At 51.0% G+C, this 17,876-nt stretch overlaps 1 protein-coding gene across 1 annotated transcript; it reads left to right on the forward strand.

The window, feature by feature from the left end:
- The first annotated feature begins 762 nt into the window (after window positions 1-762).
- Window positions 763-6,407, forward strand: LOC144947884 (G-protein coupled receptor 12-like). The gene has a single exon (XM_078877264.1). It carries the CDS (start codon window positions 763-765, stop codon window positions 1,768-1,770), a length of 1,008 nt encoding a protein of 335 aa, XP_078733390.1. The 3' UTR covers window positions 1,771-6,407.
- Window positions 6,408-17,876: the final 11,469 nt, after the last annotated feature.

Below are 17,876 nucleotides of genomic sequence, written 5' to 3' on the forward strand. Positions count from 1 at the left end.
TCTATGGGTCTCTGTGTGAGTCCATGGGTCTCCGTGTGAAATCCATGGGTGTATTTGTCAGTCTATGGGTCTCTGTGTGAGTCCATGGGTCTCCGTGTGAAATCCATGGGTGTCTGTGTCAGTCTATGGGTCTCTGTGTGAGTCCATGGGTCCAGTCATAGACAGAGGTCTGGAGCCTGGATTTGAATTGGGGGACGGGGTTTTCCAGACTGTGGGAGCAGCAGAGAAGAATGAGCGACCCCTTTCTTTGAAGAGCATGACAAAAACTCATCATCATCATCAGCAGCAGCCACGATCAATCCACTGCTGGATGAAGGACTTACACAAGACAATATCGCCATCTCTCACCATGCTGCTGATGTTGTCATTTTAACTTTTTTTAAATAATAAAAAAAAATCAATCGACGAACATTGTGAGCGTGCACACTCACTACTCCGCCTTTGTACGCATGCTTGTCGAACTTCTTTCGCGCCGTACGCAGCCGACCGTGCTTTATCGGCGGCTCGCTAACCTTTGACGTGTCCGCCCGCCGCTGCAGGTCGCTTCCAATCTCCTCGCTCAAGTGACCGCTGCTGTGACCGGCGACTGCCGGACCGACGAGGGCGGTGGTGGTGGTGGTGGTGGTCGTGGTGGTGGTGGTCGTGGTGGTGGTCGTGGTGGTGGTGGTCGTGGTGGTGGTGTTGGCAGAGACGACGACGACGACGACGAGCGAAGGACGAGCCGATGCCGCCAACGGCCCGAGCATCGGCAACGCTCGGAGCATGAACGAGGACGTCTCCAACTTATCGGCGCGCCTCTCCCCCTCGGCCGCGATGATCATGGAGGGCTCCATCGACGGCAGCAACTCCTCCTCGTCCCTGGCCGCCGCCTCCGTGGTGCCCAGCTTCTCGTCGGTGAACCCCTGGGACGTGGCGCTGTGCGTCACGGGCTCGCTCATCGCGTGCGAGAACGCCGTGGTCGTGGCCGTGATCGTCCACTCGCCCGCGCTGCGTGAGCCGATGTTCCTGCTCATCGGCAGCCTCGCCACGGCCGATCTCCTCGCGGGCCTGGGTCTCATCTTCTACTTCGTGTTCCAGTACGTGTACCAGTCGGACGCGTCGAGCCTGGTGAGCGTCGGCCTCCTGGTCGCCTCCTTCTCCGCGTCCGTGTCCAGCCTGCTGTCCATCACCATCGACAGGTACCTGTCGCTCTACTACGCGCTCACCTACCACTCGGAGAGAACAATGTCGTGCACCTACATCATGCTCGCCACCACGTGGGGCGCGTCGATCGTGCTCGGCGCGTTGCCCTCGCTCGGCTGGAACTGCCTGCGCGACTTCGCCTCGTGCAGCATCATCCGGCCGCTCACCAAGAACCACGTGGTCTTCCTCTCCGTCACCTTCCTCTTCGTGTTCGCCATCATGCTGCAGCTGTACGCGCAGATCTGCAAGATCGTGTGCAGGCACGCGCAGCAGATCGCTGTGCAGCACCACTTCCTCGCCACGTCGCACTACGTGACCACCAAGAAGGGCGTTTCGACGCTTGCCATCATCCTGGGCACCTTCGCCGCGTGCTGGATGCCCTTCTCCATCTACAGCCTCATCGGCGATCTCAGCTTCCCCAGCGTCTACACGTACGCCACGCTGCTGCCCGCCACCTACAACTCGGTCATCAACCCCATCATCTACGCGTTCCGCAACCAGGACATCCAGAAGGCGCTGTGGATCTTGTGCTGCGGGTGCCTCTCCACCAACGTGCCTTTCCGCGCTAGGACACCCAGCGACGTTTGACCGCTGCCTGCCCTGCCCTGAGCCCGCGCGCGCCCCACCACCCGCCCCGTTGTGCGGGGTGGTGGTTGTGTTGGTAGTGGTGGTGGTGGCCACTTTGGTTGTCAAAGTGAGGAGTGGAGGTGGTGGTGGTGGTTGTGAGTCTGTCTGCCTCTCAACGTGTGATGGCTGCTGCTACTGCTGCTACTGGTGGTGGTGTAGTTGTGGGTGGTGGCCAGTTTGTTTCTCAACGTGAGAACGACTGCGTGGCTGTCAACGTGAGGACCCGTGGTGGTGGTGGCACTGCTGATACTGCCCCCGGTGACTCACATTCTCAGCGTGAGAGCTGCATGGTGGTGAGTCAAGTCGTCTCCCCCCCACGGGAACGCTGTGTGACACGTGTGCCCCACGGACGGACGGAAGGACACACGAGCGAGGAGAGAGAGAGAGAAGTGGAGTGATGGGCGGAGAGAGAGACGCGCGCACACACACACGACGCCACGGTCACTCTCTCAAACTCCTCGGTGGCGTCACGCTGCCAATGACTCACCCAGCGGATGATGGCGCAACAGATGCCCAGGCTGCTCCTTCACGACACTGAGGGGGGCGGTCGGAGGGGAGGGGGGGGGCCTCGGAGGTGCAACCTTGAGCGTGGCGTCGTCGTGGTCGATGTTTTTATTTTTTAAAGAGTCGTCCTGCTCCAAAAACAAAACACAAAACGAGCGCGCCCATCGGATGGACACAAACATATCAAGAAATGTAACGAAACGAAACGCGCCGATTTCAAGAGCAGTGCGAGCGAAACAATCTCGGAGTGCAGCTGCGCTCACCTCTCGCCGTGGAATATTTATTTATATAATGTCATTGCATATTTATTTATTTATTTGCTTACCCAATTGGGTAGACCGCGGACTCCCTCTCTTGAAGTGGCGGTGAACACGCGGATTCACCCACGTGCACTCCACGGGCTCCACGTACTGTCACGTGCACTGCGCGCTCCACGTGTGTTCCACGTGCGTCCCACGTGTACCACGTGCTCCACGTGTACCACGTGCTCCACATGGTCCGTGCGCTCTATGTGCACTGGATGGGTGAGGGGGGGGGGACGTGGCTTTGTTGTTGAGTGGTCGCTGCTGTCTCTCCCAGTCCCGCGTCTCGAGTGAAAATCCGCAGACACGATTTCGCATGTTTGTTGTTGTTGTTGTGGTGGTGGTGGTGGCGTTGTTAGCAAACAAACAAAAAAAAAGCAGGGCATGATTGTGATACTGCAGCCTGTGTCTGTGAAGTTGTGGATCTTGGGGAGGGGGGGGGGTGAAACTAGTATCGGACAAAAACAAGTCCGGACGTTTCTATATTTTTTATTTTTCTGGACGATGAACGGTGCTGGTTGCGAGGCGGGTTTTCCATACATCGCGCGGAGTCAGTGCCGATAATTTATTTTTATTTCAATCATCTCGAGCCTCCTGTAAATCACGTGACTGATGTGTGGCCACCCCCCACTCCTAACCCCTCCCCTAGGAGTGGAGGGTGCGGGGGGGGGGTTGACCATACTTCACCACGCTGCTGATTAGTGGGGGGTAGATGCATGCCGAGGTGGAACACATACGATGTGCAGAGCATAGCAGAGCAGTACAACAAACGTGGCGTTCGGCCGCAAGGACTGCTCTCCGCTGATTCCACAGAACTTAGCCCCTCCCCCCTCGGCAGCCTATAACACCTGGTATTGCCACGCGGTGTTGGGTGTTAATGGGGACCACGAGAGCAATTAAAATGTAACAGGAACACTCGCGGAGCCACTGAAACCTTTCTTTTTTGCGTGACCACGCAGGGGAGAGACCACAGCACGAAACCGGCCACCACCCAGACCTCCTGCCTCGTGATGCGTGTCTCAAGGTCAAGGGGTCACAGTTGACTTACACGAAAACTATGTGGTCCATACTCTTTGGTTGTTTCGGTAAAGTCACGTAGGTAAAAAAATAAAATAAATGAAAATAACTGATGACGGACGCTTGTGTTGCGCCCGAAACCGTCGTGATGTAATTTAGTTGTTTTCATTTATTTTATTACATTTTTTACCTACGTGACTTTACCGAAAAAAGCAAAGAGTATGAATCGTTGCAGTCACGAAAGCTTCAAATCTGGAAACGATACGGTCTAGTTTGTATGGTACCAGGTTAAGGCCACATTTGAGCTACGTGGCGATTTTTTTGGGGGGGTATTTTCTTTTCATTCAGAAGCCGTCGCAAATGATCGCCCAGCGAAAGTGGATTATCGCCACCGACACTTTGATTCGTGGTCGCGATTCGAGCTCAGGAGGTCCCCGTGGTGGAGACGCGGTCTCTACGCGTCCCGGTAGATTTTCGCCTGTTTTTTTTTAAGTGTCTCTCATGTTAGTCATGTAGTTCACATTACGGGAGTGTGGAGTGGTGGCGCAATGGTTAGCGCACTGTACAGGGTGCTTCAAAAAATGTGAACACTTCTGAGAATTTGCAACAACGCCGAAATAAATGTACCGCCTCCGGGCTCTGGAGAGAACCTGGAGAGGATCCCAGGCACGCGTTGACAACGGTGGCGAACAAGTGGAGACTCTCTTTGACTTTCTAAAGCTGTGAACATTACATGTGTTATCATGTTACAGTGCATTATCCGTTCTTTTCCAATAACGATAGTCCCATGTAAGTGTTTACATTTTGATTTAAATCTTTCGTGACTGCAGGGATCCATATTCTTGGTTCTTTCGGTAAAGTCACGTAGAAGGGAAATAAAATATAAAAAAAATAAAAATTCTCACGACGTTTCGACTGCAACACAATCAATCATCGTCAGGTGTGAAATCCACAGCAAGAACATTTTATTATTTCCCTTGTACGTGACTTTACCGAAAGAACCAAGAATATGTTTACATTTTGTTGAAGCACTCTGTGCTATTAACCTTACGGGTCTGAGTTCGATTGCCTGCCACGGCTAACATCATTGGCGAGCAATACCTGAACTAGTACTGGATGTCAACCCGCACTTGACCAGCGTGGTGAAGTATGGTCAAACAAACATCACCCGGAGCCATCAGCGGATTGACAGAAGTGGCCGTGTGCATTCAAAACAACAGACCAATGAGACGTCAACACGGCAGGGCTCTCTCGCTCTCTCTCTGCAATTGCGTGCAAGAGTTAGGCCACATAACCCTCTAACGGAGACCCTTCTTGTAGCGGTGCCGTGCGCAAGCAATTGCAGGGCTGCGCCTTGACCTTTTACATAGGCGATTAGGTCGGGCACCACGGTGGCTAGGAGATGTTAACTACCTCGCCTGGTATGCAGGAGGTCGTAGGTTCGATCCCGACCCTGACGCCTGCTGCTGTATGTTTGGAGTCTGCGGTGTCTCTCTCTCGCTCCCCGTGGTCACGTGGATTTTTTTCTCCGGGTCCTCCGGGTTTTCCCCTACGCATTTAAAAAATCAACAGCACTGCTGTAGGTGTCCACGTGACGATAAGACAATTTGGTTGTGATCGCCAAGGATCGCTACTGAAAAAAATGCTTATAGAGCTCAAGTCGGCCTTACCTGGTAAATTATTATAATAATAAATATCTTGATTTGAAGTTTTCGTGACTGCAGGAATCCATACTCGTTGGTTCTTTCGGTAAAGCCACGTAGGTAGAAAAATAATGAAATAAAACAAAAAATTATATTTCACGACGTTTCGATCGCAACACAAGCGGTAAAAAAATAATATGGCAGTGGAACTGCTGAACCAGCGAGTAAATAAATAAATAGTTAAAGTATTCAGTTGCTTTAAAGTGTTGCGAGCAACATTTAATCGACTGTGGAACGCCATCGCCGCTGCTCTCGTTTGGGGCAAAAAAAAAAATACGAAAAAAAAGCCTCGTGGCGAACCCGCCCACGCATCTGGCGACGTCACCCGAGTGACGTCACAACAGCGAATCTATGAATAAATTAAAGTCGATTCCACGTGGTCGCTAGGCAGAGCACGACGCGCCTCTGCCCGGTCAATTGTGTATACGCGCGCGCGCGTGTACGTGTGAGTGCGTGCGCGTGTACGTGTGAGTGCGTGCGCGTGTACGTGTGAGTGCGTGCGCGTGTACGTGTGAGTGCGTGCGCGTGTACGTGTGAGTGCGTGCGCGTGTGGGAGCGGTGGTGCAGCGGTTAGCGCGCTGCCCTAGGAACCCGGCGATCCGAGTTCGATTCCCGCTCACGGCCAACACCAGTCACGTTTATTTGAACCGGTCCTGGGCCTCCCCTAGGTGGACTCAGCCTCAAATAAGTACTTTGTGCGATGTGTAAGCATCGCTGCTGGGGAGACAAAGGCGGCCGGGCGTGGTGCTGCCCGCCCACCCCCTTCGTGTGCCGTTCCGGCCTTCATAGGTGCTCGCTAACAGCACTTGCCCCAACAGTCTGTTAAGGCTATACTGGGGAGGGGATCTTTGTCTTTGTACAGAGCGTGTATAAAATGTATATCTCAGATCTATTCATATCACGAGGCGAGACATTTCAGGTTCACGGCGGTCTAAGTAGTGTTTTTCACGGTCGGGCTTTTTGCAGTTTTATTTTGTCGTGGCTGGGAGCGGAGTGGCTCTCTCCTCGTCATCGCGTGGGGCGCAACCGCAACGCGTCATCGACATCCCCCCCCCCACTACCCCCCCCCACCACCAGAATATATACATTCTTGTTCGTGACAATACGGGCTTAATTCAATTGTCATCCTTCCCTTGGACCTCCAATTAGCACGGTTGGCTACGTACGATGCGAAAGAAGTTCAACATACACACACGTACGGTCCCGGGACCCTTCCCCGTTATTTCCATGAGCAGGATCACATTTCTATTTACAGCGTCCTGAAGAGATCGATAATAATGCTTCTTTGTAAGTTATACAACAACAACAACATCAACAATCACAGGAATGTAGAATGCCAATTGATGGAACGCACAATCGATAGCAGCTGGTGTGCTTCGTGCAGGACTCAGCTGAGATGGCGCGCCCCGGTAGCTTTCCTGCGGAAGCGGCAGCAGTAGCAGCAGCTACAGCAGTAGCAGCAGCTGCAGTAGTAGCAGCAGCTGCAGCAGTAGCAGCAGCTACAGCAGTAGCAGCTTCAGCAGTTTCAGCAGCAGCGTCAGCAGCAGTAACAGCAGCTACAGCAGCAATAGCAGCAGCTGCAGCACCTACATAAGCAGAAGCAGCAGCAGCAGTAGCAGCAATAGCAGCAGCTGCATCAGCTTCCGCAGCAACTGCAGCAGTCGCAGCAGCAGCAGTAGCAGCAGCAGCAGACCACAAGGGGAAGTCAACATTTGCTTTAGCACGGCTGTTTGGATTCCACGTGCTGAGCTCGTGACAGTCTCGCGTTAAAAACACGCGTATATTGACTTACAATGTCGTCACAGGTCGACACATTGTCAAAATCACCGCCCGTTGCATGGGGTGGTAGCAATCTGCGTAGGCACAATTCTGGGTTCTCCCCTCCGACTCCTGCTTGTCCTACCGTCAGCTGGGGACGTGCAGGCCACACTCCAACTGCTCCCACGCAATCTCGAGGAGACCAATTCTCGCGTTCTTGAAACCGCTTCTCCGTCTTGTCAGTGAACCATATTTCATTATATTTGTTTGTTTGTTAATACCGTCATCATCATCAAACAGCATCAACAACAACAACAACAACCGACAGGCGACGACAACAACTAACGACACAACAAAAAGTGACCTTAAGAAAACCTCAACAACAACGACAACGATCCCGTCACGAACGACCCTTGAATTATTTTGTTCCCTTTGTAAAAACGTCGCCGCTTTGAGATCGTGAACGCTGTAAGCCCCCCACCCCCCCCCCCCATGTGCTTGCGTGGGGTAGTAATCAGATTTCACTCATTGGCCGCTATTCATGAGACGCGCTGGGGACACGCGTTTAGTGGTGCGAGCTTAATTGAGTCTCGGTCCTTCGCGGGGAAGAGATCGCATTACTGCCTCGCGTGATGTGATTTTACTTCGCTCCCGTTCCTCTCTCTGTCTCTTTCTCTGTGTGTGTCTCTCTCTCTGTGTGTCACTCTTTCTGTGTGTATTCTCTCTCTATGTGTGTGTGTCTCTGTGTGCGTGTCTCTGTGTGTGTGTCTCTCTCTCTCTCTCTGTGTCTCTCTCTTTGTGTGTGTCTGTCTCTCTCTCTGTCTCTTCCTCTGTGTGTGTGTCTCTCTCTGTGTGTGTCTCTGTGTGTGTGTGTCTCTCTCTGTGTGTCTCTCTCTATGTGTGTGTGTCTATCTCTCTGTGTGTGTCTCTCTCTCTCTCTATGTATGTGTCTCTCTCTGTCCCTCTCTCTCTGTGCGTCTGTCTCTCTGTGTGTCTCTCTGTCTCTCTCTCTCTATGTCTCTCTTTCTCTCTCTGTGTCTCTCTCTCTGTGTGTCTCTCTCTCTCTCTGTGTCTCTCTCTCTCTGTGTGTGTGTCTCTCTTTCTGCGTGCAAAGACACGCACCGGCGAACGATGCACAGACAAAGATACACACACACACCTCCCCGCGCCTCCGAATAGCGCGGTTGGCCACGTACGGTGCGAACGAGGTTCAACACGCATGGCACAGAAACAGATGCACTGCAGAGACACACAGACAGAGAATGCAAGGACTAAGATCCCCCCTACAGACTTTGACAGACGTGTTGGCGCTGTTAGACAGCACGCGGATACACACGCACACACACGTATACACTTACAGACACACAGGCACGCATAGACACAGGACATATACGGTACACAAATACCAGAGACACACGGACACAGCACATACAGCAACAGAGGCCAACGCATGCATACAAACACCCACAAAGACAAAGGTCCCTCGTGTAATCTGCACAGACTGTTGGGGCAAGTGCTGTTAGCGAGCACCCACAGACAGCCACCGAATGCGCACACAGACGCGCGCACTGACCATCGTGGTGAAGTATGGTTCAGCAATCATCCCCCCGACCACCACCACCACCATCACCCATGGCTATAAACTGCGTGGGTTGACCTTCATCCAGCAGTGGATTGACAAAGGGCTGTAAACGTCTCATGGTGATTGTGTTTGTGTATATATATAATGGTTGTCGCGTGACCTCTATAGCAGCCAACCAGATGTGACCGCTGCTTTATCCACAGCTGTTTTAATCGTTGTGGTTGTGTGGGTGGGGGGCCGTGACTGGCAGGGGGGGGGGTAAATGGAACGTCTAATCCATGCTACAGGTTGTTGTTTATTTGGGGGTTAGATCACGTGAATATGTAACTGTGTCGTTAAACCCGCCACCACCCGACACAGCCAACTAGTACGGCTTGTAACGTCAACAGAACGTGCCCAAATCGTGTGTTGGAGAGCCAAGCCACGACATCTACGATCTGAGCACGACGTTTCGCCAGTAATCCACAACCAGCTTCATCAGTCGACAACCAGATTTGCGCCTAATATCAAATTTCGATTTAAAGCTTTCGTGACTGCAGGGATTCATCTTCTTGGTTCTTTCGGTAAAGTCACGTAGAATGGAAATAATAAAATGAAAAAATAAAACACAAAATAAAGGAATATATAATTATTTAAATATGTTTTCATTTTAATACTTTATTATTAATATATAATAATATATAATTATTGTATTATGCTTTTATTTTTTAATTTTTTTATTTCTATTCTACGTGACTTTACCGAAAGAACCAAGAAGATAATATCAAATTGTTAGGGTGTCCACTCGTACCACTGCGTCATCACCAATCAACCCCCCACCACCTCCCCCATAACCGCTCGCTGCTGCATTGCCAACGAGCTGCTGGCATTTTGACGTCGTGTAGAGACGTTGAGGGTGATATTCGCGGGTTAGTTCGGGGGAGCGTGTGGTGGGTGGGCTGGAGCCTAATTGCCACGTGGAGTGTGCGTCTGGCTGCGAGGAGCGGTGGCGGAGCGGTTAGGGGAGGCCCAGACGACCCCGCTCACGGCCAACACCGGTGACGATTTTCTGATTTTCTGAACCGGTCCTGGGCCTCCCCTAGGTCGACTCGGACTCAAATGAGTGCGTCGTACGATGTGTCAACATCGCCACTGGGGAGACAAAGGCGGCCGGGCGTGGTGCTCGCCACCAACCCCCTCGTGTGCCGTGCCCGGCCTTCTTAGGTGCTCGCTAACAGCACTTGCCCCAACCGCCTGTTCATGCTATACGGGGGATCTTTGTCTTTGTGCGTGTGTTGGGGGAATGGTGACGCAGCAATTAGTGCACTGCGCATGCGAACCCCAGCCGCTCGAGTTCGATTCCAGGCCCCGGCTAACTCGAACTAACGAACCAATATCAGCCGACGGGAAGCAATCATCTCAATCGGTCCTTGTCACCCGCCACCACCACCCCTAGATCGACTCAGCCTTTAAATGAATGAGGTGTGTAGGAAGGAAAAGCCCATCATCATCACCATCATCACCATCATCAGCACCGGAGAAATCCACCGCCACTCACGAGCCGTGCCGGTCTTCACAGGTGCTCGCTGACAGCACTTGCCCCAACAGCCTGTGCAGGCTACACGGGGGATCTTTGGCTCTGCTGCCGGCTGGGTCTCATTGGTATTCAGCTCGCTGCCTGCGACTCGTTAACATTCAGGGCACACGGCAAGGCTCTGCGTCTTTCACGGAGACCGAGTCGTACACGAAGACAAAGATCCCCCGTACAGCCTCAACGGACATCTTGGGGCAAGTGCTGTTAGCCGGCACGATATCCACACGATGGAGTGGGTGGTCAGCATCACGCCCGGCCGCCTTTGTCTCTCCAGTGGCGATGCTTACACATCGCACCGGATGCTAATTTTAGACTCACTCGACCTAGGGGAGACCCAGAATGGCTTCAGATAATCGTCACCGGGGTTGGCCGCGAGCGGGAATCGAACTCGGGTCGTCCCCAGGTTCGTGGCCGCAGTGCGCTAACCGCTGCACCACCGCTCTCCACAGTCGGACACGGACACACAGTGAGACGCAATCGCATCTCGTGCACATATTGATAGGCACACACACAATCACACACACGTACACGCTGACATACACAATCATACGCTCACGGAGTCATCACCCATTGACACACACACAATCACACGTGACGTCGTTTGTAAGAATTGGCCATTGTGTACCGGCATCACGGTTCCAAAATGTATTAATTGTGACGGATTTTGCCTCCTGTATCCCAGGCGAGGTAGTTAACATCTCATAGCCACCGTGGTGAGGATGAGAGAGATACGCAAACTCCAAATACACAGCAGCAGGCGTCAGAGTCTGAATCGAACCCACGACCTCCTGTATACCAGGCGAGGTAGTTAACATCTCTCAAGCACCGTGGCGCACTTCGGCTCAGAAGCTCCATTGAAAACGGTGATGTCCATTATGAACCAAGGCCTGGCTTCAGCCTGGTCCTCAGCCTGGTCCTTAGCCTGGTCCTTAGCCCAGTTACTCGCTCCCCTGGTTGGCAGAGGGGGGTGGTGGGAGGGGGAGATGTGGTGGTGGTGGTGATGATGGTGGTGATGGTGATGATGGTGGTGGTGATGGTGATGATGGTGTTTGTGCTATCGAGTATGGCGGTGTCTCGAGAATGGATTCGGTTAGCGGTTTTTGTGAACGCTCTGCCGAGTTGATGTTGTTGTTGGTTGTTGGTGTTCACCACAACGGGAAGTGGTGGTGGTGGTGGTGACGTGAGGCGCTCACCAAAACCCACAACCTTTATACCAGGGCCGGGCGAGCCTGCTCCTTGCTGAGGGTCCAATTTGACCTTCATGTCACTTTAGCGGGCACCCATCCACCCACCCCACACCCGATTATAAGACGCACTTCTCTCACTCGCCGCTGGAGGCGTCTTTCGATGGCAGCTGCCGCTGAGAGCGGCCCTGACATTTGAATTCACGCGTCGAAGTTTCCACGGGGGGGGGAGGGCGGGGACATTCCACCCCATCCCCTCCAGTGCCCGATTAGTGCGGCTAAGATGCTCGCAGTGACGGGTAAATAGCGATTGCGGGCCGTTTCGAAGCGGCGAGCCTCACGTGACAAAGTCACGTGATTCGCGGGGCCCTGCGATACGAAGTCTCGGGCCGTGTGTAGCCCACGTGGCGTAGATTCCTCCCACACTTCCCCGGCCCAGACCTCTGTGCTCGAGGTCCCATCATCGGGTTTCAATAACCAACGTGATTGTTTGGTCATAAAGCACTTGCTCGGCGTGTTTTTATTTTACATTAACCATCATCATTCCTCGTGATGAAAATAATGCTGATGATGATTGTGGTGGTGATGATGATGATGATTTTTTGGGGGTGGGTTTGGAATCGTTTCTCTCCGCCAATGGCTGTCCATTCCATTTTTGAACAAAAAAAAAATTCTCAGCGATGAAGATTTAATTTTGGTTCTTTTTTTCGCCTTTGTTTTTTCAAAGAAAATATATTTAGTGATTGCGACTTGAAGCACTGTACAGAGCGGGTTTTGATAGACGCACTTTAGTTCTGCCTTTTATGAAGCGATACCCCGTGCGTGCGAGAGTGCGCGTGTGTGTCTGGGGAGCGGTGGCGCAGTGGTTAGCGCGCAGCGCTACGAACCCGGCGACCCAACATTCGAGACCCGCACCCGACCAATAACAGTGGCGGTTATCTGAACCGGTCCTGGGCCTCCCCCTCGCTTCCCCTTAGACGACTCGGTCGTAAACATTACTAACTGGTGCGGTGTGTTAACATCAGCACTGGGGAGACAAAGGCGGCCGGGTGTGGTATTGGCCACCCACCGCCTTCCTGTGATGTTCCGGCATTCATAGCTGCTCGCTAACAGCACTTGCCCCAAATAGTCTGTTAAAGGCTTTACGGGGGATCTTTGTCTTTGTGTGCGTGTACGCGTCTGCGTGAGTGCGCGCGCGGGTGTATATCCATTGCATATCTTTACTGTACAGAAATCTATTGAAAGACAAAAACAAAACGACAATCTGAATTTTAAAGGCAAAGGTGCACAATCGTCTGAAACAAAAAAAAAACTAAAGCAAAAAAAATATGATGTTCAAGTTGACAATAAAAATGCATAACATTTCCATTCGCTAAAAAAAAACCCCGCGCTGTGTCGAGACTCTTATTTCCCCGCGTGGCTGCACCGCTCTTTCTCCCGTGATGCGCACCCTCCCCCACCCCAGCCCCCCTTCACAAGCGAGGTTGTTCGACGGCTGCCACCAAAAACCCGGATCGGAGCGACGGATTTGCAACGGAGATCCTGGATCAGGATTGTAACGAGCGGATAAAGATCCACGCGGTTACGGGAGGCGCGCGGGCGATCTCCAATCAACTGCCGTGACAGTGTCCTGCCATCTGCTCTTAAACTCACACAGAGACCAATAGACTCAAACAGAGATCCATAGACTCACACCGAGACCCATAGACTCAAACAAAGACCAATAGACTCACACAAAAACCCATAGACGCAAACAGAGATCCTTAGACTCACACAGAGACACATAGACTCAAACAGAGACACATAGACTCACACAGAGACCCATAGACTCACACAGAGACCCATAGACTCACACCGAGACCCATAGACTCAAATAGAGATTCATAGACTCACACAGAGACACATAGACTCACACAGAGACCCATAGACTCACACAGATATCCATAGACTCAAACAGAGACCCATAGACTCACACAGAGACCCATCGACTCAAACAGAGATCCATAGACTCACACAGAGACCCATAGACGCAAACAGAGACCCATCGACTCACACAGAGACCCATAGACTCAAACAGAGACCCATAGACTCACACAGAGACCCATCGACTCAAACAGAGATCCATAGACTCACACAGAGACCCATAGACGCAAACAGAGACACATAGACTCACACAGAGACCCATAGACTCAAACAGAGACCCATCGACTCACACAGAGACCCATAGACTCACGCAGAAAAGCATAGGCTCAAACAGGGACCCATAGACTCACACAGAGACCCATAGACTCACACAGAAAAGCATATACTCAAACAGGGACCCATAGACTCGTACGAAGACCATTCGGCTCACATTGAGACCCGTAGAATCACAGATACCTATTCAGAAGCACAGAAACTCACAGAGATTCATAGGATCATAGGAAGACGCATATACACCCATAGACTCACACAGAAACCCAAAAACTCACATAGAGACCCGTAGTATCACACAGAGACCCATAGACTCACACAGAAACCCAAAGACTCACATAGAGACCCACATCAAATTTAAACTTGTACAGTAATACAGAGACACGCAGCAATCCGTAGACTCACACGGAGAGACCCATAGACTCCACAGACCCAGATAGTCACCCATAGACCCTTAGACTCATGTAGACACCCATAGATCTGCCCTAACAGCCTGCCACTCTTTGGCCTTAGGCCTTTTCTTCCCCCGTCGTCGTCGTATTTGTGGAGGCCAATGCCGCACACGCGCGTTCCGCTTTGCGGAACCGTTTTATTTTATCTCGTTCCGAATGATGATTACAGGTGGACATTGAACCCAGCAGACAAGAGGAGAGGTATGAGTGTAAGCAGGGCACAACTAATGGGGGTTTCCCCTTATTTCTGGCAACAAAACTGACACATTTTGCAATGAATCATGTTTACATTAACCACAATACTTGCAGTCAAATGCAAACAAGCTTTTCTTAGAGCCTAGTCTCATACGATGTTCGACCAGATGACGCCAACAGGCGCACAGTTCAAAGACAACGCACTATCAGAGTAATGAGAGCTCGGGGTAAGCATCTACATCATGAGGCCTAGGGGAAAAAACAAACATATGAGTATATTTTGGTACCGGCAAAGTAGGCCTCATGATGCAGGGCACAACTATTGAAGGGCCATGCGACGTCTAGGAAGAGAGTTTTCGATCGGTGCGTTCAACCTGCTGTGCCACGCGGTGCAGAAGATGACGAGAACGCGAATAACAAACAGCGTGGAGCCAAACGTGAAAAGTGAACGGAGGGGCGCACGCGCTGACAACTACACGGCAGAGGTCGCAAACGGGTTTTGATTCCTTACCCGTACCCGTACCCGGCCGCACCAGGGTCGCAAATGGGTACCCGTACCCCGCCGGGTACGGGTTCCCGTTCCCTACCCGTACCCTACCCGAAATGAGTGACAAACGGTTACTCATCAGTGACTCACGGCCTACCCGTACCCGTACCCGGCCGCACCAGGGTCGCAAACGGGTACTCGTACCCGTACCCAGCCAGGTACGGGTAGCCAGGTATCGGGTAGGGTACGGGTATCGGGTACCCGGTTGGGACCTCTGCTACACGGAGAGACAGAACGAGGAGCACGTGGGTTAGGGAGCTCACCCAGGGCAGGTTAACAACATCGTACTAACTCTTAGTACGGGGCTCGGCAAGCAACATAACAGGAAGTTCTAGATTTGAAGCTTTCGTGACTGCAAGGATTCATACTGTTAGGTTTTTTCGGTAAAGTCACGTAGGTAGGTTTTTTTTAATTAATAGAAGTAATAAGATAAATTATTTTATTTGTATTATTACCTCTATTAATTTCAATTTAAATTTTTTACCTACGTGACTTTACCGAAAAAACCTAACAGTATAATAGAAAGTGCTTTTGTAAAAAAGAAAATCGAATTCGGTAAAAAAAATGCATACAAACGCCCAACTTTTTCTGTGATGAATATGATGAACTCTTAGGTTTTTTTCCGGTAAAGTCACGTAGGTAAAAAATAAAATTAATAGAAACAAAATAAAATAATAAATCACGACGTTTCGGAGGCAACACAAGTCTCCGTCATCAGGTGGGACCGTCACAGCTAGATACAGTAAATAGATACGGTAAATCTGGCTGTGACGGTCCCACCTGATGACGGACACTTGTGTTGCCTCCGAAACGTCGTGATTTATTATTTTATTTTGTTTCTATTAATTTTATTTTTTACCTACGTGACTTTACCGAAAAAACCTAAGAGTATGAATCCTTGCAGTCACGAAAGCTTCAAATCTAGAATTAATATGAACGCTGCATTTCTCGTCGTTGTCATGCAGGGGGCGCTGCAAAGCTATGCGCCCCTGCATGGACGACGGAGGCGCAGGGACAGACGTTCGATTACGTTGGGATCGATCGGCAGACGGCCGTCTTCTCGCACGGCCAGCAGCTCTGTGTCGCCTTATCTCGATCCCGCAATCCCAAACAGGTGACAGTGCGCATCGAACCGAACCCCCAGCAAGGACATCTCCTTAACGACGAGAGAAAATTCACACGAAATGACGTTTTCAATGAAGTCCTCCAGATGCTAAATTATATTTATATACAAACAACTTTCTCTATCTCTCTGTGATGAATATGATGAACGCTTGAGAGAGAGAGAGAACTAGAAGGGCTGCGTGCAGAACGAGAGAGAGCGAGCGAGAGAGTGAGCGAGAGGTGGGGGTTTACATAAAGCAAAGTTTAAAAAAAAAAATTACGAAATGATGAACGAAGCAAAGTGCCGACTACACCGAGCATCTTCTTGTTTCCACTGATCGTAGAAAGAAAAAAGGATAGAGCGCGTCGAAACGATCAGAATCGGAACATGCATTGATAGTGGAGCAATCTGATGAGCCACCACTCCTGGCCATCTGTGGACGGAGAGATTTTTCAAGGCAGGAGCGAGTGAAGTTGACGGCGTGGGGAGGAGGTCTTCATCCAGCAGTGGCTAGACAATGCCCGCTGCTGCTGCTGCTGATTATGATGGTTAAAGGTAAAGATGATGAAACGAGGCGATTCGGTGTTGATTCCCAGAATCGACTTGCCCTTCACCGACACGACTTTGCCATTTGTTTTGCAATGACGACGATGACGACAATTTCCCATTCTTCCCGCATACACTATCACAATCAACAAGTCCATAATCAACGTTTTTGGGTTTAGATCGCGTTATTTATAAATGTGTCGTAACCCTCCACCACCCGACACGGCCAATCAGTAAAAAAGTGTCACGTTGACAAAATACACATATTTCGATTTAAAGCTTTCGTGACTGCAGGGATTAATCTTCTTGGTTCTTTCGGTAAAGTCACGTAGAAGGGAAATAATAAAATAATAAAAATTAAACATAATAAAATCATTCTCACGACGTTTCGGCCACAACGCAAGCAGCCGTCCTCAGGCGAAGAACAGGTCTGTCGAGAAGACAGAGTCTGAATGACTGTCTTCTCGACAGACCTGTTATTTTATTATGTTTTATTTTTATTATTTTATTATTTCCATTCTACGTGACTTTACCGAAAGAACCAAGAAGAAGAAAAAAGACAAATAGTTCACTGCTTTAACCCACCGGTGTGTTGAAGCGTGAGACCACAACATTTACTAATTTTTTTCGTGGTTTCACGTTGATTATGACTACTATTGGTCGCCACAGCCTACGTGTTAAACTAATCAACAAGTCGCAAGCGCACAACTTTATCTTTCTATGATGAATACGAGGTTGTTGGGGGGGGGGGGGGCAACGCAGGCGCCCCCCCCCCCCCCCAACAACCTAGTCAATCAATATTTCAAGAGCCGCAATGCTCTGTGTGACGCACGCGAGACGGCGGCTCCTTTATAAACGACGTCACGAAGCAATCCCTTGAAGAGCCATCGGAGTGGAGGCCAAGGAACGGAACGTGGGAGACGGCTGATGATGACGATCAAGGGTCGTGCGAGATTGAGACGGCCTTCAGCAAGCAAAGAGATGTTGGCCGTGGCTGATTATAATGATTATGATGATTGTATTTCGAAAAATATACAACGCGCTCAGATGACCTTGGTTGCTCGGCGTAGATTCATATCCGTCTCATGTAATACAAATCACAAGCGAGCCGGCTGCTTGTAAAACCGGGCTCGGCTAAGTTTTTGCTGGATCTGGATCGCGCCGCATGCTCCAGGCGTATTCCCGCAGTCCAATCCGTTTGATCCACTCCGTGTTTCCACTGCGGGCACCGCGCGTGCGTGCGTGTTGGGGGAGCGGTGGTGTCGCGGTTAGCGCGCTGCGCTATGAACCCAGCGACCCGGGTTCGATTCCCGCTCACGGCCAACACCAGTGGCGATTATCTGAACCGGTCATGGGCTTCCTCTAGGTCGACTCGGCCTCAAATGAGTACCTGGTGCGGTGTGTAA

The sequence above is a fragment of the Lampetra fluviatilis genome, chromosome 47 (assembly GCF_964198595.1).
Source record: "Lampetra fluviatilis chromosome 47, kcLamFluv1.1, whole genome shotgun sequence".
NCBI lineage: Eukaryota > Metazoa > Chordata > Hyperoartia > Petromyzontiformes > Petromyzontidae > Lampetra > Lampetra fluviatilis.

Excerpts from the sequence above, each read along its gene's own strand:
- LOC144947884 (XM_078877264.1), top strand. The coding sequence starts at position 763 with ATGAACGAGGACGTCTCCAACTTATCGGCGCGCCTCTCCCCCTCGGCC.